Source organism: Setaria viridis, chromosome 5 (assembly GCF_005286985.2).
Source record: "Setaria viridis chromosome 5, Setaria_viridis_v4.0, whole genome shotgun sequence".
Taxonomy (NCBI): Eukaryota; Viridiplantae; Streptophyta; class Magnoliopsida; order Poales; family Poaceae; genus Setaria; species Setaria viridis.
Window position 1 is genome coordinate 28,613,635 of NC_048267.2, and position 21,164 is coordinate 28,634,798.

Consider the following 21,164-nt stretch of genomic DNA (forward strand, 5'->3'; position numbering starts at 1 on the left):
CGAACCCATGCGTCAGCATCGAGCGGTTCTTGTGTCTTTTGGAACAGCGGGGGCTGTGTCCCCAGAAAGTCCTCATACCGTGCGATATGCGGCTGCGGCTGTGCTCTTCCACCATGTGGCTGCTGTTGTTGTCCTTGCGCCAGATGCCTTAGCAGCTCGGTTTGAGTTGCTAAGATTGCCTCCAATGGCGATGGGGGCGGGGGCGGGAGAAGGTCCTGTTGCTGATCACTACCACTGGGCACAGATCCAGACCTAGTGCGGTGCGCCATCTGCAAGAGTTAACGCCCCATTAATTTCATAACCTTAGGTGTACTCCAACAATTGGAACGTATGAATTAAATCCCTTAATGCGACTCTTGCCAATGGTGCATCACACGTCCTCATAGAGGAAGCACATTCCTCCCATTCTCAGCATAGGTAACCTCTACTTGACCTGGTACTCCAATTCAGGCAACACATGCCACATACAGACTCCTAGGATCTGATCCACTCAAACCAAGGGGTCGGACAGGGTCCGTACTCGAGAAGGGTCAGACGAGGCGGAAACTGCCTCAAAGGGTCGGCGCACTCGGTTTCACAAGCCGGGGTCAGCCCAAGAACAGGTCCTCCGAACACAGCATACGGTCATGGCGCAACTTACTCAACCTAGCATCCACACCATACAAAGATGAGAAAGCTATGCACCGGGGTTAACTTTATACACAACGGTGTTTCAACACAGGGAGTACTCAACTCGAGGCTAACCTATTACAACTTTTCCAAAATCTAGGCTGCCGAGGAGTACAACAAAAAGAAAGATGGTTCCCTGAGAACCCTTAAGCTACCAATGGACACTATGAGTCGGAGAAGGGGCGCCATCTTCCTCTATATCCATGCTGGACGCTCCCTCGTCTTCCTCAGGGTCCTCCTGAGCTTCGAGCTGCATGTTGAGGGCATGCATATCTTCGAGCTCAGCTTGGTGCTCCTCCAGGTGGGCATTAGCAACGGCCAACTTCATTTCCACCTCCATCTTTTCCTCCGAGAGCTCTATCATGCCGTCCACGAGGTCGGCGACTTCTCCTTCAAGCTCGGAGATCCGATCCTGCATATCGTGGATCTGGATACCACGCTGGATCTGGATACCACGCTGGATGGTGTAGTTTACATGGAAAGATATGAACTAGTCAAGGATTTGGAAAGTACTCATTGTAATAAGAGTAAAACTCTTCTAGTCGTATCCAACTAGTATTCTTGTAACCAACCGACCTGTAACCCTGCCCCCAGCAATATAAGGCGAGGCAAGGACCCCCTCCAAAGCAATTCCATCCAACCAACACACGGAGCGTAGGGTATTGCGCAATCTAGCGGCCCGAACCTGACTAAATCGTGTGTCTACATTTACCTTTGAGTTCCTGATCTCGACGAGCCCCACTAACCTATTGAAGCAAAAAATCGGATAGTAATCCCGACTCCTGCGTCGAGCACACGACCTGAGAGAATCTGCTTAACTCCTATTCGGGTTATCGCCCTGGTGCGTTTCACATGGCGTGCCAGTCAATTTGACCTATTGAATGACAAGGAAGAAAAGATATCAAATTCCGAAGATTCGATCGGCTGAAGTTCCGATCTACTCCAAAAGATGTATCAGCGGATTGGCCAATTTAGTATAAGGATGACCGGCTATGAAACAACCGATAATCACGTAGCAAATGTAAGAAAAACTACTAGAGTAACCTAAATAATGATACAGAGACAACACCTGAGATAGATCTAATCGGATGTATGATGATAAAAAAGTGTATTAATATAGCCGACAGTTCGTACCTCAAGCTGGATAACTGGTGATAAGAACTAAAATAACAGGCAAAACCTATAATTCTAGCAAATATCGATAATTGGTAAATAAATCTAAATGAAACAATAGTGATGCGCCCGAAGTTAAAGCTTAGATATTACTCGAAACGCGGAACTTACAAATTGGCCGGAGATCATGTTGATGCAGCCCTGCCAACTCGCACGAACTCGTGAAAAGAAAAGGATTTGGCGAAGTCACCGACTTGAAAGTAAAGTTGCGTGAAAAGGTAGATTTTGTATTGACGTTTGTTGATTATTTTGCAAGCTTCACGAGGCACCTATTTATACCCTGTTACAACTTGTTTCCTAACCGACTACGACTCAACATTCTATTTCTTATTCAAAGCAGCAAATATTTACATACGGATACAACCCGCATCGGAGTCGAACACCATCCAATCCTCTATGCGCCAACCCTGTTTTCTTGTTACCACCTTGGCCCATTCAGGCCCATATCGGCCGAGCCATTCTGGATTCCAATCGGCTAGTCCCCATCGATCTCATCGGCTAATCGGATGAAACATTGTAGCTTTATCGGCCGATTTCTCTATCCATAGCCTCTTGTTTAACCGCATCGGCCACTTTCTTCTCCTCTTGACGTCGACCCTGAAACGTGTCAAAAACTGGCGTCAACACATGCCCCCCAGTTTCTGAGTGAAACATATCTTTTGCTCCGAAATTTTCTCAAGTCCGATTCCTTCCTCCGAAGAGACGCAACAATAAATGTAGCAAAACCCTCTTTGCTCCCAAAATCTTCTCCTTGAAGATTGCATTTTTTCGAAAAGAGAGCCCGTAGGCAACTGCTCTTTTCGAAATTAGCGTAGACGTCATGGTAAAAATTCCGTATTTACCCTTTTCTGGAGCCATCCCACAGATACTCATCTCTTTCGCCGCTTCTTCTTCCTCCGGGCGAAAAGGGTTTCCTTTCCAGCGAATCATCTCCCGGCGCATCCCAGCGACATTGCTCGTGCCGCCTCTAGGCACATCCCAGTGCACTCCGGTGACTTGCTCACGTCCTCCACCAACCGCACCGGCTTCCAGGTTCCAATGGCAGCACCCACAGCTACCATGGCCTTCGTTCCTGAGGTAACTCTTCTAGGCTTTCCTCATCTTTTCGTGATTTTGGATTTGTTCTTAGTCTTTCTTCACATTTGCTCAGGAACTCAGGCAGAGAATCACCATCCCCATGGCCGACACCCCTGGATTCATCGGCCTTGGCCCTATGGGAGATCCTGACCCAACCAATCTGATTAGCCTAGAAACTCACAGGATCCCTTTTAAGCAATCAACCATGGAATTAGACAATTGGGCGACCACCTTCAAGTCTTGGCTGAATCAAACCCTCGGATGGAGAGATTGGTTTTTCATAATGTCAAATTCCAACAGAGTCTTTTGGGATGAGCAAAAAATCGACCATTGCATAAATCTATCTCTATCTCATATGGAGAAGAATGAATCTCTGCTCATCATGGCATCTTACTTGTGGTCCGACGCTCTCAATGCATTTCTTTTTCAGCCATGGACCAATGACTCCAACCTTGGCCGATGTCTTGATGCTGAATGGCCCAGATGTTTCCTTCGCTGATTCACCTTTTGATTTCTTAATCAAACCTACCCATCGGCTGGAGACGAAAGCAATCGGCGGATGGAAAGGTTTTATTGAGAAGAACATGAGGACCAGACCCATTACGGAAAAGGAGCACACTGCCTTCTTGATCATGTGGCTGGAAAAATATGTCTTCTGTGGCAAATTGGTCGGTCCTACTTCCAACACACAGGCTTTGGCCGAAGCACTAGTCAGAGGTGCCGCAGTCCCTTTGGGAAAGCACCTGCTAGGGGCAGTGTATTACATGTTGCATCATGTCACCGTGAAGCTATCATCTGGAGAACCCATCGGGAATCCTGGTGGTCCTTGGTGGTTTGTCAATCTCTGGCTCAAATTATACATGAGTGAAATCTTCAAGGAGCGGATTGAGACCAAGACTTTCCCCAATGTTGAGTTAGAGACTGACCCATTGCTAAGACGCCGATGTACTTCCTTTGGTGAAGCTGTGTCCTCTTTCCCAGGCGGCAAACTCGCCCCCTCAAGAATAGTCGAGCATTTCAAATGCTTTTATAACGGCTTTAGAGAAGCAGTGACGAAACTGGTATCCATATTAGAGAGAGAACCCAAATTTCGAGAATCCTAACTGCTTTGACTCGGTTGCCAACACCTTTGACGAGGGAATCATGGACACCCTGATCAAACCTGGGATTCTACCAGCAAATTTCTTCTCAGGCAAGGACCCTCCAACATACGAGTTCTATAATCTGTCGGTAGCAGCTCGGTAATTCGGCTTGGGACATATGCCAATCGGACTTCACTTCGTCGGCCGAGTGAAATTTTGAGAACCGATTTCAAAAGGACTGGAATACAACAGATTATGTAATCTGGCACCGGATTCTGACACTATTGACCTGAGCGTTTGGCTGGTGGTCCCCTTCTCTACATAGCAATTCAAATTGTGGTGGGCCGAGTGGAAATAGTACCTTTTCTACGTGGCCCCTACGGTGTACTGCAATCAACTGGACCCTGCTCATGCTGAACCAAATGTAGAGGTAACAATGCTTTTTCTGCCGATTCCTTACTTTTTATTCTTACATGCCACAGAACTTTTCCATCGTTGTCCTTTTTTCTCTGCGCAGGTCGATAGCCAAGTGCCTCCAACACACAGTCGGAGCGGCAGACTGATAGAGACCCATAATCCATACACACCGTACCCTCTCATCGGCTATCACGCCCCATCAATGGAAGACGTAGCCATCGGCCGACATAAGCTCAAAATGTCTACCACAAAGAAGACGAGTCACAGGGTGCGAGCTCGCACTGAATCGACGACAACTCGGACAACCTACCAATCGGCAGCAACATCGGCTGAGCTTTGAAGACTCACGTTGATCAAAGGTTGACCAATATACCCACCAAACTAGTCGGTAAAAGGCTTGGGACCTATGTGCCACGTGTCCATCGGTAAAAAAGTTTTTTCTCTGGGCTTAAAAAGGAAAATGATGCAAATTACAAGTTGACCCTTAACCTGATTCTTCGATTCAACCTAAGGATTGGGGGCTACTCCATATGGAGTGTGACTTTCGTCACACTTCCATATAAAATTCAAGATTGAAGGATTCAAAACCAAGTTAAACGAGGCTTGAGCATATTCTAGCCGCATGGCAGTGCTCGCGTACCTTTGAAGACTTAACCCGATGAAGTGCTCGAAGAACACCAAAACTAGTCGGTGAAGCCTACAAAAGTACTTGGAACTGCTGCATTTGACTAAAAAGTATTCGGAGGCTTGTCATACATACAACAATGGGCCAACCAAAAGGTTTGGACAGTCTCAAATATAGAGCTGGACATCGAGATGTATCTAACATGGATACTATGGCGCAGGACGACGTAGTCTACGTCGCAAGATAGGAACTAGTCAAGGATTAGGAAAAGTACTCGTACCAATCAGAGTAGGACTCGTCTAGTCGAATCTAACTAGTATTCTTGTAAACAACCGACCTGTAGCTGTAACGCCCATAAAAATCTACCCAAAATAAATCACTCGTTAAAAATGCTTTCCAAAAATTTTCCGTCTGCTGAGCTCCATCAAATCTTTTCCCTTCCGTCGGACCCGTCATTCCAGCCCTGACTCGTCAACCCTCTTTTTTCGTCCCCGTAATTTTCACCGCGTGCCCGTCAAGTCCATCACGCGTGCCGTCGAATCCCGCAATTTTCGCCACCTTTCCCTCCCCTTTATCCTCCTCTTTTTCCTTTCCTTTCCTCTTTTTTTCCCTCTCTCTCTCTCTCTCTCTCTCTCCTTCTCCCTCCTACTGCCGCGCCCCTTTCTCTGGCGTTTGGCTCCGGGGCGCCTGCCGCCAGACGCCGCGCGCTACGCCGGGTCGCGCGCCTGGCCGCGCCGCGCTCGCCCGCGCCGCGCACCTGCCCGCCCGCCGCGCCTAGCCGTGCTCGCCCGCGCCGCTCGCTCACCCGCGCCGCCTCCTGCCGCGCCGGTCCCACGCCACGGGCGCCTGCTCGCCCACGCGCGCGCCCGAGCAGGGTCAACCGCGCCGCGCCGCCCGCTCCGCGCCAAGCCGCCATCCCGTCGCCGCTCCTGTGGCCATCCCGCCCGCCGGTCACCGAATGCCGCCCTCTCCCAGCGCACCTCCCCACGCCGGTCGCCGCCCCTGCTCCCTCCCCTCGTCGACCGAGCCCACGCCATCCACGAGCTCCGCTACTCCGGCACGCCACCAGCCGGAGGACCGATTGCCATCATTGTCGGCCGCACACCACCCCTCCTGTCGCCTATAAAAGGGGGCCAAGGCCGGCCATCCTCATCACCACCTCGCAACACCCTAGCTCGCCGCCCCTCTCACCGCCCCTGCGCCACCCGCCGCCGCCGCCAGGAAACCACCACCTCCCTGCCGCCGCCGGTCCCCTTCCCCTCGCCCCGGCCACCAATCGACCGAGGTGACTCCTCAAATGGGTTCCCCACCCTCTCCTTCCCCTTCCCAGCCACTCGGTCTCGCCGCCGACGGGCCGAGCCGGCCGGTCCACCGCCGGCCGTGCGCCCCCCCCCCCCCTTCCTCTGTTCTGAAGCCAAGGAAAGAAGGAGGAAGAAGGGGGCTCGAATTTCGATCTGCCCCTCGGTTTCCTCCTATTTGCAACCCGGTCCCTCCACCTCTCTCCAGGGAATTCCACAAATAAGCCCTTCCACTTTTTAGAGTATTTACAAATAGGTCCTCGGTTTTCACAATTTAGTCCTAAACCTCATTTTAAAGCCCCTAATACTCCTTTAACCCGTCATTTCATGCGCCAAATTTCCTCCAATCGATCCCAAATTCAACCACGGCCTCCTCTCATATATTTTCGCCGAGGCATATCCAAAGTTCATGAAAATACCCTTCCTACCTATTTTCCGTTCATATTTCCTGTTCGGAGCTCAACGGGTAAAATCTTTTTCCTTTTTATTTATTGTGTGCTCGTTTGTGTGTGCCGTAGATCGCGGAGTACCCAAGGAGGAGCGCGAGGAGGAGTTCGACCGCGAGCCCGAGCTCGAGGACCAGTACCGTGAGCAGGAGCTCCCGGAAGGCTTTGAGAACGGCAAGTCCAATCTCACACTTTGATGCATATTTAATACCCATTTTTTCAGACACAACCTATTGGCCTGTTTTATAAAATGCATGTTGTTTTATCGCAAGACATGGTTGGATAGCCACCCCTTGATTGTTATGATTATTCCTTGTCGTCCCATATTTATCTCTAGATATGAGTTGCTCTGTTTAGATGATAAATACTGCTAGAATGCTTAGGAACTCATTATCCAAATTCAATCATGACTACATCTTTATTCGGAAAATAAATGTGTGAGTGTATTCAACTGAGGAGTTGGGTTTTTCGGGTGAAAAGAGAGGTGGTGGATGAGATGGATGGGCGTTTCTTGTGTGGAATGCCGGTTTGTTGAGCTCGTACCTTAGTGGTTGAGCAGAGTTGGGAGATATCCATCTTGTCATGGCTAAGGATCGAGTTGATGTGTCATCTTGCCTAATTCCATCATCGTACAACCACTCGACCGTTGTATGGGCAACGGCTTAGCATAAACCCCACTAGCTAAACTGCTAGGCTTCAGGTGTGCTGGTGAGCAACGGGAGCCCTTGGAAAAGGACTAAGCTCTTGGTGACTTAGGTCCCGGTTTCGGCCCCGTGGATGGGCTGCTAACCCCTTGGGTGCTTTCGTGTTGTCTAGTCAGTGTTGGCTATGGTGGGTAATGGCTTTGTTAGGATCCGTACCATCACTAAGGTGATCGTGATACGGTACCCTACTTGTGGGAAAAGTGTACAACCTCTGCAGAGTTAAAACCTATCCGGGTAGCCGTGTCCACGGCATTGGACGAGTTACGGCTCGGTCACACAACTAGCTTTTGGGAGATGACTAGTATTTACGGTGTGTGTGTGTGTGTGTGTAGGATTTTGGAAGTGTCCGGCAATTGTGCCGTGCGCTACGGCGGACGGGGAGTCCGGTAACGATAAAACTTGGATCCTTTGTGTAGGATCAACCCCACTTGGTATATCTTTTATTAAGAAAATGTTTTATGAAAATTCTTTAAAATGAAACCCTGCATATGTCAAAAATCCAGCTTTATTGCAAATAAACCCTAACCATATCCTTGTTGAATCATATGCATATTCTTGTTGTATCCCCTCCGTGGAGGTGTTGGACTTGTTGAGTACTTTTGTACTCACCCTTGTGTTGTTGCTTCAGAGGAGGATCCGGACTTCGTCGCCGAGGACTTCGAGTAGGAGGTTGCGTCTGCACCCAACGCTGCCTGCGGTGTTGGCCCTTTTGCAGGATGCTTCCGCTGACGCATAGTTCTGATTGCAGTCCGGAGTCCGACTGGACTGCAACTTGGATTTGTATTGTTATCGCTTTAGTCTTGCTTTAGGTGTGGCTTGCCCGCCCGCTCCTTCGGGAGTTGTACGGTTTCTGAACTATCTATTGAATAAATGTGTTATCAGCCTCCTGGGATTGATAATTGGATCACATTTAGTCTCTACTTATGTGGGGACGCTTCAGTAGCCCTACCCCCAAAATATAAGGTGATGCAGGGATACCCTCCAAAGCAATTCAATCCAACTAACACACCTTTGAGTTCCTGATCTCGGCGAGCCCCATTAACTAAAACACTACCTCGGACACCCCAAGGTAGGTTGCCAGGTCTAAACACCAACAGGGCGGCCACTAGACCGCCGTGTTCACACGCATACAGTGTAAAGGGATAGGTCGGGGCGCAAGGCTTGTCCTGAACCAGTCTCCCCACAGGCTTAGCCTATAAAAGGCTGGTTCTTGTACCAAGTGAGAGACAAGGGAAAAGAAGTTGAAACAACTAAAGCAACACAACACATAGGACGTAGGGTATTACGCTTCCGAGCAGCCTGAACCTGTCTAAAAACTCTCTTAGCCAAATCACACACTAACTCCCTGACCTCCTCTCAAATTCCTACGTACGAACTAATCCAGGCTGAATCTAAAAGGGGTCCCATCGGATTCCTGCTCTTGGTACTCGACCACCATCAATGGTGGCTGGGGAAGTGGCCGCCAGGGAACGCGCCTATGATTCCCTTGATCTCGATGTACTCCGCCATGGCGGAGAGGGTTTGCATTTGGTGATTTTTTTTTTGCTCGTCAAGGAGGGGGATGAGAGTGAGTGAGTGACTAACTAGCAAGTGATGAGAGTGAGGTACCGAGGTGGTCGGTGGCCTAGGGTTTTGGCGCTGCCTTCCGCCGTGCGCCGTGGGCCAAAATGCTGGAGGCGGATTCCTCGCGGGCCCATGACATGCAGACAAAGAAAGATGTTCTTGCAGTTGCTTCTGCCTCCGTTTATATGTTGGCCCACAAGCAAGAATTTCCTTCCCGTTTTCCCTGTCTTCTCAAGTATATCCAACTATGATGAGCTGAGTAATTATGAGGTTTAAAAAGGACTGTAGAAAGGCTTAAAAGAGGCAGATTGCATGTACTGTCTCCGTTCCAAATTATCTTGTTACAATTACAGATGGCCATGACAATCTATTTGAAAATATTTATAGAACGCACGTGAATGACCATCATGATTGAAGTGTAGCTTTGAAAACCATTTCCTTTTTTAAAAAAATTGTTGTAGAACACAACAAATTTGTGATTGCATGATATTACTCCCTCCATCCCAAATTACTATTTATTTTAGCTTTTATAGATACATTGATTTTGCTATGCATCTAAATATATATATTATGTCTAGATATGTAGTAAAAAGCCAAAACGAATAGTAATTTGGTACGGAGGAAGTACTTTTCACGACAAATCAACAGATATGATTTGGGCTGAAATCAAATATTTCAGAAAGATATTGATAGACTAGACGAGCTTCTACTATTCATCCATAGCAACAAAGGAAGAATGTAGCTTCTACTCTTCTTGACAGTGAAATGCTTTGCCTGATCACCCCTCCGCCGCCTCATTCAGAGCACATTAGCTCGAACGTAAACATTACATACTACTATGACAGAAATAAGAACTTTAAATAGTGTAATTAATAGCAGATTTCTACGGAATTAGGCACCGATTAGGGTGGTATGAGGCTAAAGCATCAGTAACTATTAATCAGTATTAATTTCTGAATTCCGAAAAAAGGATCTTCATTGGCATCAACAGAACAGCTGCAGCATGTTCAAAATCTGAACCAACTAGAAGCATAATGAGTCAAAGATACTGTAACTTTAAAAGGTTTGTGCAAGATCAATCAAAACGATTGTCACCGAATATTGCAACACAAACAGACTGCAACAAATAAAGCATAACTACCACTGTTGCTGCCATTACCAATTCACCATAATGCATTGGTAAATTAGTCAACACAACTCAACATAGCTTGCTCTTTCTTCACGGCACAGTAAAAGAGAACACTAATGACTACAACCATTAATGAAAACTATCAGGTAGTAGTAACAAGCAGATGTCAACTGTTTGCATTTTTCTATAACACCAACCAGCAAAATTGTCGAGTGCTGCCAATTTCAGCACTAACAATTTCTCATCCTATATGCTACTACCAGCCAACAGTTTAAGATGGTAACATGCGTGCAGATACTGCAATAAAACAGAACATACCCATTTTCAGGAAAACGTAGCTTGGATCATGAGACACCCAGGGTATACTGAGTTCAGAAGCAATAATAAAAAGGGTCAGTAACAGAAAAATCAGATGCTACTTGGTAGCTCCAAGAAGAACCTCCTCCAAAATTACTGCTCTCCAAGACCACCAGGTCACAGTTCCCACTGGCCCGTTTCACATAAGATGATCCTGTATCAGTTCGGCGGCCGCCACAACCCCTGAAGAGAAACTGTCATTGGCAAACACAATTGCCATCTGCTGCAACGCCTCTGCATTCTCCAGGATGAACTTAAGGAAGGCAAGCTCACTTTGTTTCCCTCATGGAAAACAATCTCCCTGATGTGCGACTGCACGCATTCGGTACGACAGGCCTCCTGCCAGAACTTGTGACTGAGCGTACCAGTTGGTTGATCAGCTTTCTCAGACTGCGAATCAAATCAATCAGTGGTTTAGCTAGCTAGCGTTGGATCATTCAGTGAGCATAAATCAAATGCTAGTGACAATTCATATGGGTGCCAGATTAACAGAGCAAGCAGGATCAACTAACCTCGATATGCAGGGTCTCTACGCTGGGAAAGCATCTGAGGAAGCTGGGAAGCATCTTGGCTCCATTGCGGACTCCGAAATGCACCTTCAAGGCCAAAATCTTGACACTTGGGACGATGGTGTTTGGGCTTGCCTTTGTCCCAACCAGCAACATAGACGGTTTTTCAATGGAAAGATCACAGAACCTTTGATGTACAGATACAGACTAACTAAGAATTGCTTAAATAAATGGAAGAAGAACATGAGCATGGCACCTTGATGACAGTGTCGCCCACCTCAAGAACATGTACCCCAGGCACCAAAAATCCCACTGAGCGCAGATTGGATCCATGCCCAAACTTGATCCTGGTGCGAACCCTGTCGCCGGGCACACAACGAATCGTCTCCCACAGGAAGAGCCGCTCCAGATGGGGAGCTTCCACCACCGCGACATCTTCGACAATGCACGTGCACAGCTGCACACACCGCAGGCTGCTGCTGACAATGCGGAGGTTCACTTGCTTCTGGCTCGAATAGAGCACGAGAGTCTCCAGGACGGGGCTCCTGGCGAGGACGAAGTCGAGGTCCCTGTCCTCCATGACGACGCAGCCGAGGGTGAGCTCCCGGAGGGCACCGCGCGGGAGGTCCGCAGTGTTCGGGAACCTCCAAAGACCGAGGTGGAGGCACCTGACGGACGCGAGGCTGAAGATCGCGGGCGGGGCGCCGGGAAGCTGTTGGGGGGGGGGGGGGGGGGGGGGGGGGGGGGGGCCGCGGCGCGGGGGAGTTTGAAGGTCGAGGTGCGCGTCCATGTAGCCGATGGTGAGGTCGACGCAGCAGCGGAAGGGGCCCGGGTGCACCTCCAGGACGCGGGACACCGCGGTGATGACGGCGCTGGACTCGGCGTCCCGGGGTAGGCTCCCGTCGTGACCAGCGCCCGGGACGAGGAGGGTGTGGACGAGGACGAGCGGCGCGGAGCGCCAGCGCGGCGTTCTTGGCGGGGAGGCGCGAGACGACGTTGCGGATAATCTCGTCCGGGAGCGCGCTGATGCGGTCCTCCTCGGCGCCGGCCCCGTCGCCGGCGGACGAGAAGTCGGCGGAGAGGTAGGCGTCGGCGTAGACGGGCGGGTCGGGGAGGCTGGAGCGGAGGAAGTCGTACATGAGATCCATGCCGTGGAGTACATGCGCGTCCATCCCCTGACTCACCATCTGGAGCAGCATACCCTCTGCCTCCAGGGTGATCTGCGGCGGCTGGTCCATGGTGGCCGCCGTGCACCCGACGGACGGGGAGCAAGGCGAAAGCGAGGGGGTTTGGGCTTTGATGGGGAAATTTTGTTTGGTGGATGAACTTGGCTTTGCTGGCCCAGCACTACTATTTAGTGGTGATTCATAATAAGGTGATCCTATTTAGTGGGATAACTATATTCTTAATGTTTAATGCTAATTATGTGCATATGAGAAATGAAATGGTGATGGATCAGCCAATTTCATTTCTCAAAGCAAAAAAGAATTTTGAGGGTGAGGATGTGATGAACCATTCCATTCTTCTAGCCAAACCCATCTTTAACATGCCTTTGGTGAAATTTCAGTTAGCATTTTTCTGTCAAAAGACTTAGCTAACTCAGGATTCTGGGTAGTACTTTACCATCAGCCGAAAATACCTTTTCCCTTTACAAAACCCGGTGAAAATTTGAATCCTTGTGTCTCAGCAGTTTCTTTTTTATTCACTTCGTACGTGGCTGCTGCTGCACTAGTAACTAGCAAACTGACAGCAGGGATATGTTCAAAACTGTACAGATCATATTTTCGATCAGAGAGTTTTTCATTAAGGGGCCGTCCTGTTAGAGCTAAAAAGCTTAAAAGAACAGGTGGAATGGCAAACCAAATTTTAACATCCTAAAATTCGAGTGGACAAATCAATTTAATAAGCTTCGGTTGTTGCCTCCATACGAAATATGAAAGTATATGTCAAATAAGTTGAAGACACAAATAAAATTTCAACACAGACCACAACTGAATCTTGTCAAATTTGGCAGATTCTAATTCAAAAAAAAAAACTTGACAGATTTTAGGACGCTGTAGCCCACGCGGACTTCGCTTTGGCCCACGCACACCCAGGGCTGCCTGTCTGCAACCGCTATATATTCAAGCCGAGCTCGGCCGAAATCGAATCAGCATTTCCCTACCAGCACAACTTCCCCACCAACTGCCCGGCCATCTCCACGGCGACCGCACCGTCAACTTTGTCCTGCTGCCCCCTCCCCACCGTCACCATGGCCGCCACCCTCGCCGACGCGGAAGGCGAGGGCCACGACGGCAGGGACAGCTTCAGAATCAGCGACCTCATCTGCGACGGCGAGGAGGATATCAGCTTTGTCCTGTGCTGCTGCCCCCTCCCCACCGTCACCACGGCCGCCACCCTCGCCGACGCGGAAGGCGAGGGCCGCGACGGCAGGGACCGCACCAACGACCTCACCGACGACCTCCTCCGCCAGGTCGTCTCCCACCTCCCCATCAGGGACGCCGTGCGCACCACCACGCTCTCCACACGCTGGCGCCACATCTGGCACTCCGCGCCGCTCGTCCTCTTCGACCAGCATATCTCCGCCGCCACCGAAGCCCAGCACGTCGCCGCCATCAGCAGCATCCTCGCCAGCCACACGGGCCCGCGGATCCGCACCGCCCACCTCACCGGCTTCAACTTCCACGATCGCAAGCCCGAGCTCGCCCAGTGGGTGCGGATCCTCGCCGAAAAGGACGTCGAGGACCTCGTCCTCATCACAAGGCCCTGCTTCGGGTTCGGGAACGCCCTCATCACCAGCACCTTTGGCTATCCCGCGCTCGACCTCCCCGCCGACATCCTCCTCCGCTGCAAAAAACTCCGCCGCCTCTACCTCGGTTATTGGGCGTTCCCGAACATCACCAACCTCCCTGGTGGCGTCGGCGTCTTCCCCGACCTTGAAGAGCTTGCCATCCTTGACACTTACACGAAGGACAATGACCTCGACCACATGCTCGCTTCCTGCCCCGCGCTCAAGAAGCTGGCGCTCGTCCTGAACAACCCCATGCCACAGCATGTCCGCCTCCGCGGCAAAGAGCTCGAGTGCGCGATCGTCTGCTCATCCGTTGCGGACGTCGCGCTGGAGGCAAAGTGCCTGAAGCGGCTCATCATGTGGGATATGTGGGCACATGATTTAGCGATCCGAATTGCTGGAGATGTACCTGCGCTGAAGGTGCTTGGATACTTGGATGCAGGATGCCACCAGCTCCAATTTGGGGGGGTCCAGGTGATGTCTGATGATATGATACTCCTGTGTATGAATGATCACCTCATAACTAGCTGTCTATGTTCTAGTGTCTGATGATATGTGGATGCATTGCAGGTGCAGGCTGGCACGAATGCAAGCCCAATGCGCAGGGTCCCGAGTGTCAAAATCTTAGCAATAATGGTGGATTTCAGTGAATTCAGGCAAGTTCAGAAGCTGCCCAGTTTCCTCGGATGCTTTCCCAACATCGAGATATTGCATGTGGAGGTAACTATCTTCATGATAATCCAGTCATTTGACATTTTCATCGTCACTAGCATGGTTCTTCTGTAATAATTCTGGTGTTTGCTAATTTTCAGTCTTCTGCAAGATATGAATTGAGAAAGAACTACGCCAAGTTCTTCGAGGAGCTCGGTCCCATTGAATGTTTGCTATTCCACATCACAAAGGTGTTTCTCTACGATTTCCGAGGTCATCAAAGTGATATGGAATTCCTCAAATATCTGGTCTCGAGAGCAAGTCAGATGCAAAAGTTGACACTTGTGTTGCCTTTTGAAGATCTTAAGCATTCTGTGGATGAGAATAAGATCAAGGTTCTACTTGGTGAACTACTACTGGAACCTGAATGGGCTACTGAAACTTGTAAGGTTTTGCTTCTGAGGCCTGTAGCAGAGCTTGTTTGCTTCTTCCACAGGGCATTTGATCTTTCTATTGAGGACCCGTTTCTCAAGGATGATGGGGAGGAGCTCTTCAGCTCCATGAAAAGGAGAGAACAAGATGTTAACTGAACAAGCGCCAGTAGATGAGTTCACCAGTATTGAGGACCCTTGTAATCTGATTGACAAGAAGGCGGTTAAATGTTTCAGAATCTAAACTTGTTTTTTGGGGTAGTATTGTCAAGCTGATCATGAAACAAAATCTGAACTGCGTTGCATAGCGTCAGCATTGCAGCATGATGGCTGTATTTGTTGATATTCCGTAACTATCTGCAGTTTGATTCTGAAAGACTGACATTTGAGACAGTATATTGCGTAACCCTCGTATACTTACATTAGAATTTCACTTTTGAAAATCATTCCATGTATTCATCACTATGTGTCCTTTTGGTCTCTACGTGCATGTGTTATGAATTTCAACAGGTTATTTTTCCTGTTGCCCAGAGTTGCTATTCTGGCCTGTCTGTGTTTGAATCAGTGCAGAAACAAGAATTTGGTCATGATGACAAGTACACCTGCATCTTTCAAACTTTTCTTTCCAGCATGTTGTATGTAACAGAAATTTAGCATGTTTATTCTGGGCAATTGGTGAATGTCTGTGCTTTGCCTGATATATGTTGCTTTTGTCTCTGAATTTTCTCTCAACTTGTTGCTTCCACAAAATCTTGTTAGTCATGCTTTCAGATAGGTGCTGCTAGCACGTCAACTTAACTATGCATGCTTTACTTCCAGTATTCAAGCTTGGCACAGTTTGCTCCTAGCAGGTTAACTTCATTTCCAAAGTTTTACTGCCGTTTCAGCTTGGCACAGTTGCCATCCTTTCTTCTTGCTTGCCTTACCTTGTACTTGAACATGCATACTGGGCTACTGGCCATTTCAGATGACCTATGCTACTTGAACAGGCTGTTTGTTCTTGAGGGGGCACTGAAGGCCAGCTGGATCTATTTTGCAAGAACATTCCTCCTCTCTGATGGACCCTGGACCCCCTCCGCTTCAATTTGAGACTCGCAAGGAGGCACCGGCCGGAATCCTCTCCTAATCGAATTCGTCCCCTCCCCTGCAAAATCAAATCCCCATTCCCCCCACCGCCACCGGCCGAAACCTTCCTCTCCTGTTCTCCGCACCGGCCGCCATGGCATTGGCCTTGTTTAGGGAAGTTATCCTCCGTGACGTCCTGTCCTACCGCCCCGGCCTCGCCGTCACCAGGCGCGCCACCCTCCGCGCCGCGGACGGCGAGGACCGCATCACCGCCCTCCCCGACGACATCCTCGGCCTCATCTCTCCCGCCTCCCCATCGACGACGCCGTGCTCACCACCATGCTCTCCTCCCGCTGGCGCCGCATCTGGCACCGCGTGCCGCTCGTCCTCTGCGACGACCACATCCCCGCCTCCACCGAAGCGAGCGCATCGCCACCATCGACCACATCGCTCACACGGGCCCGTTCCAGTCCCTCGATCTCGCCTGCTGCTTCAAGGAGAAAGAGCGAGAGCTCGCCCAGTGGCAGCACCTCCTCGCCGACCGGGGCGTCCAGGACCTCGTCTTCGTCAGCATACCGGGAGATTTGGACCTGCGCCTTGCCTCGGACATCCTCCGCTGCGACAAGCTCCGCAGCCTCTGCCTTGGTTACTGGACCTTTCCGGACACGCCCAACCTCCCCGACGGTGCGGGCGTCTTCCCGTACCTCGAGAAGCTTGCCATCCTCTTCACCAAAATGGAGGACCGGGACCTCGACCACATGCTCGCCTCCAGTCCGGTGCTTAAGACCCTCACGCTCGAGCCAATGCAGTGGCGTGCCCAACCACATCCGCCTGCTCAGTCAAAGTCTCTAGTGCGCGCTCATCGTCAAATCCGGGATCATGGATCTGGCGGTGATGGATGTCCCATGCCTGGAACGGCTCATCCTGCATGGTAATTCTGTCAACTTACCTCTCAGGATTATTAGAGCACCTGAGCTGAAGGTGCATGGCTACTTGGATACCAAAGCCCACCGGTTTCAAATTGGGGACAACGTCATAAAGGTGCAATGTGCTTACATGATTCCTCGTGTATGGTTGTGTAATTACTTGGTACACATGTGCATGATTCATGGGTGTTTTTTTTGTTGAAGGCTGACACTGAGGTAAGCCCAAGCTCCGAGGTCCCAAGTGTCAAGATCTTAGCAGTGGAGGTGAATTTGCATATCTTCAAAGAAGTTCAGATGCTGTGCAGCTTCCTCAGATGTTTTCCCAACATTGAGATACTACATTTGGAGGTAACGATTTGCATGATAATTCATTTACTTGTTTTTTTCCATCATCATTAGCATGGTTCTTCTGTAATTTTGTTGTTTGCCAATTTCTGTAGTCTGCTGGAGCTGATGAACCCAGTGACAAGCCCGATGCCGAGTTCTTTCAGCTGCCCAGTCCCATTGAATGTGTGCAATCACACATCAAGGAGGTGTTTCTCAATGAGTTCCAAGGTCATCAATGTGAGATGGCATTCCTTAAGTACCTATGTCGGAGAGCAAACCAGATGCAAAAGTTGACACTAGTGTTGCGTGGTACAATGCTTGACTCTGTGGATAAGATCAAGGTTCAACTGGATGATCTAGTTCTTCCATCGGTCGCTAGTGAAGCTTGTACAGTTTTGCTTCTAGGGCCTGCAGTGGATCTATATTGGTCCTCCTTCTATAGGGCATCTGATCTTTCTATCCATGATCCATTTCTTTCAGATCATGAGAATGAGCCCTTCATTTCATTAAAGAGGGAGAATAAAATGTGGATAGAACAAACATAAGTCCAGGATTGTTTCACGACCCAAACTGTGCAGGGAGGAGGAAATAATCCAGAGCCTAGAGCTGAAGAAGAGGCCATGGGCCGTGGCGAAAGGATGAAGAAGCCTGTGAAGCGAATGAATCTGTGAAGACCTTGTAGTGGCAGAGCCCTGGTCGATGTAATATAGATACTGGAGAGCTCGTGAGAAAGGGTATTGTTGATGTCATGAGTTAATAAACTCAGACCCTAGCTTCTATACCAACTTCCCTGTCTGCCTCGACTGTTCCAGACTTCCCATCGAATTTTACCATATGCCTATCCAATTATCATGTTTTGTGTTGATTGATCGAGATTATTGTGACAATGGGAATGAGATCTTCAGTGACATTAAAAAGGGAGTACAAGATGTTAACTGAACAAGCACCAGCACAACACAGATGGAGATGAGCTCACCAGTTTTGATGAGTCTTGTAATCTGATTGACTAGAAGGTGGTTATATGTTTCAGGGTCTAAGGTAGCCTTATAAGAAAGTATTGTCATTCTGGTCATGAAACAGAAGATATGAACCGTGTTACATAGCGTAAGCATCAAATTGTGCACTATGATGGTTCCCTTTAAGAATTTTTGTTACCTTTATGAGGTTCGTTACTATTTACTACATCATAGATACATGTGTTTGATGGTATTCCGTAGCTATCTGCAGTTTGATTCTGAAATAATATAGGGACATTTGCAACACTATATTGCTTAAACCATATACATTTATGTTAGAAATTTTCCCTTATGAAAAATATTCCATACACTCATCACTATGCATTACATGCCTAATTATGCATCCAAGTTGATCATGCCTATGTCTATGAAGTGCTTCCTCATTACTCCCTCTGGTTTTTTTACATGTCACATTAGGTTTGTCCTAAGTCAAAGTTATCCAACTTTGACCAAATTTATAGAAAAATATAACAACATCCATACTACCAAATATATGCTCTATCAAAATATATTCCATGATGAATTTAGTAAAACAAATTTGATATTGTAGATGTTGTTATATTTTTCTATAAACTTGGTCAAAGTTTGACAAGTTTGACTTAGGACAAACCTAATGTGACATGTAAAAAAGAATGGAGGGAGTACTTTTGTGGCAAGGTCCTGATTCATGTGTTGACCTTCTCCGTCTGGTCTCTCTATGTGTATGTGTTATGAACTTAAATTGGTTATTTCCTGTTGCTCAGATTTAACACTCCTATCTGTGTTTATTTAGTTCTTAGTGCTGAATCAGTGCAGCAACAAAAATTCGATCATGTATGACAGACATCTGCATCTTTCAAATAGAACTATTTTGTTATATGACTTCACTTTTGCTTTCTATCATGTTCGATGTAACAAAAATGTGGCATGTTTATGCTTGGCAAGTGGTGAGTATCTATGTTTTGCCTGATATATATTGCTTGACTGCATTTCCTCTCAACTTGTTGCTTCAAGTAAGTCTTTCTATACATGCTTTTGTATAGGTGCTGCTAGCACGTCAACTGGACTATTCATGCTGTACTTTCAAGTATTCTAGCTTCGCATAGTTATGCTCCTATCAGGTTAATTAACTTCAGCTGTAAACTTTTTCAGCTTGGCACAACCCTCTCTGTTTGCTTTCCAATTATCTTGTGCTTGAATGTGCATACTGGCCATTTCATATCACGTATGCTCTTTCTGGGGTCTGCAGTTTGGTTCTGGAAGGTAGTTACATGTGCGACAACATATTGCTTAAACCTTGCATATTCAGGCTAGAATTCCCCTTGCGAAAATTAATCCATACAGTCATCAATATGAATTAGGTTTATTTGCCTGCAATGCATCCATGTATGCATACCTCTATGAAGTGCTTCCTCGTTACATTCATATGATGAGATTACCCTTTTGGTTTCTCTATGTGTATGTGTTGTGAACTTCAATTGGTTATCTTTCCTCTTGGCTAGAGTTACTGCTCCTATCTGTGTTGAATCAGCGCAGCAACATGAAATTGATCATGGTGTGACAGTCATCTTCATTTCCTGAATGGAACTATTTTAGTCATATGACTCCGCATGTGATGGATGTTTATGTTGTGCCTGATATATGTAACTATTTTCTGAATGGACCTTTTCTTTCTAGCATGTTCTATGTAACAAAAACTCAATCAAGTGATGGATGTCTATGTTGTGCCTGACATATATTGCCTGTCTCTGAATTTTGTCTGAACTTGTGGCTTCAAGAAAGTCTTCCTAGTCATGCTTACAGATAGGCTCTCCTAGCATGTTAACCTAACTATACAAGCTCTTCGTTTTTCAGTATTCTAGCTTGGCTCCGTTTGCTCCTTTAAAAAAAATAGCTTCTATTTCAGTCATCCTTCCTTTTGGCTTGCCTTATCTCTTATTTTGCATACTGCACATTCCAAATAACCTATGCTATTGCTGGAATGTGGAGTTTGGATGGTATCTTCAGTTTAATTTTTAACAGCTTATGCCACATGATTTTGGTCGATGCTTCTCGAGTAATGACACACATAGATGTTTGTCAGTATCCATGGTGCATGTTCTGAACTTCTGATGAAGGGCGGTTTTATCATTGATAGTCAGTGTTGAGTCATGTTGGCTGCAATCTGCAAGGCTTAGTGCATTTGGTAATTTTTCTCGCATCTGGCCTAGCCTATTTCACCTAGTAGTTTTTGTAACGAGTCCTGCTTCACATAGTTACAGTTTCTCTGGCTGCCTGCTGTGAATAAAGCAGTGACCCAGTAAAGGAATGTTGGCTACCTCTGCCTTTTCTCGTTGTAGCAAGTTTTTTTTCTCCCTTCAGAGTTCAGAGGTTGCATGTTAAGTTTGGACAGCCAGTAGCAGAGCGTGCTCTGCCGAATATGAAATGCCAGCTACCATGCCCTCCATTTCATGCGAATTTGGTCTTTAGTCATGACTCATGAGCTCATCTCTTGCCGATATTCTGCCATACACTTGGAATGAAACTGGACATGTCCCAACTCTTAATTGCTATGAAAGATAGTGGCAGAAATATGCCTCTTGACTTCAGTAATTAGTAGTAGTACAGCATACTCAAGTGGACAAATCAAAGTTTCGATTGTTGCCTCCAAAATAAAACAAAATGAACGCCAAACAAATTGAAGACCTTAACTGTTTTTTTTTCTCGTGATGAAAACAACCTTAACAAATTTTTTACTTGAACTACAACTCTGGTCCGTTTGGTAGAGCTTCGGCTCCTTACAAAATGGCTTCGGCTCTAACTCTTTTGGTGAAGTGGCTTCTCTAGTGGAGCTAAAGCCATTTTGCAAAATGTTTGGTAAAACGGCTTTTCAATGGCAATATGGGTAATTTTATGATCACTTAGGCCCCGTTTGGTAGAGCTTCGGCTT

The 21,164-nt window shown here is 47.8% G+C and overlaps 2 protein-coding genes and 1 non-coding gene across 3 annotated transcripts; 2 read left to right on the forward strand and 1 right to left on the reverse strand.

Annotated features, from left to right (window-relative positions):
- Nucleotides 1-10,504: 10,504 nt before the first annotated feature.
- LOC117856396 (uncharacterized) lies at nt 10,505-12,363 on the reverse strand. The gene is made up of 3 exons (XR_011898375.1): nt 11,306-12,363; nt 11,053-11,184; nt 10,505-10,930 (listed from the first exon to the last, which is right to left on the reverse strand). It is a non-coding gene; the product is annotated as an uncharacterized protein (transcript).
- An 894-nt stretch (nt 12,364-13,257) lies between these two features.
- Nucleotides 13,258-14,567, forward strand: LOC117856397 (F-box/LRR-repeat protein At3g26922). The gene has a single exon (XM_072294237.1). The coding sequence runs from the start codon at nt 13,301-13,303 to the stop codon at nt 14,387-14,389; it is 1,089 nt and encodes a 362-aa protein (XP_072150338.1). The 5' UTR covers nt 13,258-13,300; the 3' UTR covers nt 14,390-14,567.
- Nucleotides 14,568-15,890: 1,323 nt separating this feature from the next.
- Nucleotides 15,891-18,400, forward strand: LOC117855153 (uncharacterized). Its single transcript, XM_034737443.2, has 3 exons — nt 15,891-17,028; nt 17,118-17,261; nt 17,354-18,400. The coding sequence occupies exons 1-3, from the start codon at nt 16,867-16,869 to the stop codon at nt 17,783-17,785; spliced, it is 738 nt and encodes a 245-aa protein (XP_034593334.1). The 5' UTR covers nt 15,891-16,866; the 3' UTR covers nt 17,786-18,400.
- The last annotated feature ends 2,764 nt before the right edge of the window (nt 18,401-21,164 follow it).

Bases quoted from the DNA above. Each gene is read 5' to 3' on its own strand.
- LOC117856397 (XM_072294237.1), top strand. From the start codon at position 13,301: ATGGCCGCCACCCTCGCCGACGCGGAAGGCGAGGGCCACGACGGCAGG.
- LOC117855153 (XM_034737443.2), top strand. From the start codon at position 16,867: ATGGATCTGGCGGTGATGGATGTCCCATGCCTGGAACGGCTCATCCTG. The intron at 17,029-17,117 runs GTGCAATGTGCT...TTTTTGTTGAAG, and splicing joins TTGGGGACAACGTCATAAAG to GCTGACACTGAGGTAAGCCC. The intron at 17,262-17,353 runs GTAACGATTTGC...CAATTTCTGTAG, and splicing joins TTGAGATACTACATTTGGAG to TCTGCTGGAGCTGATGAACC.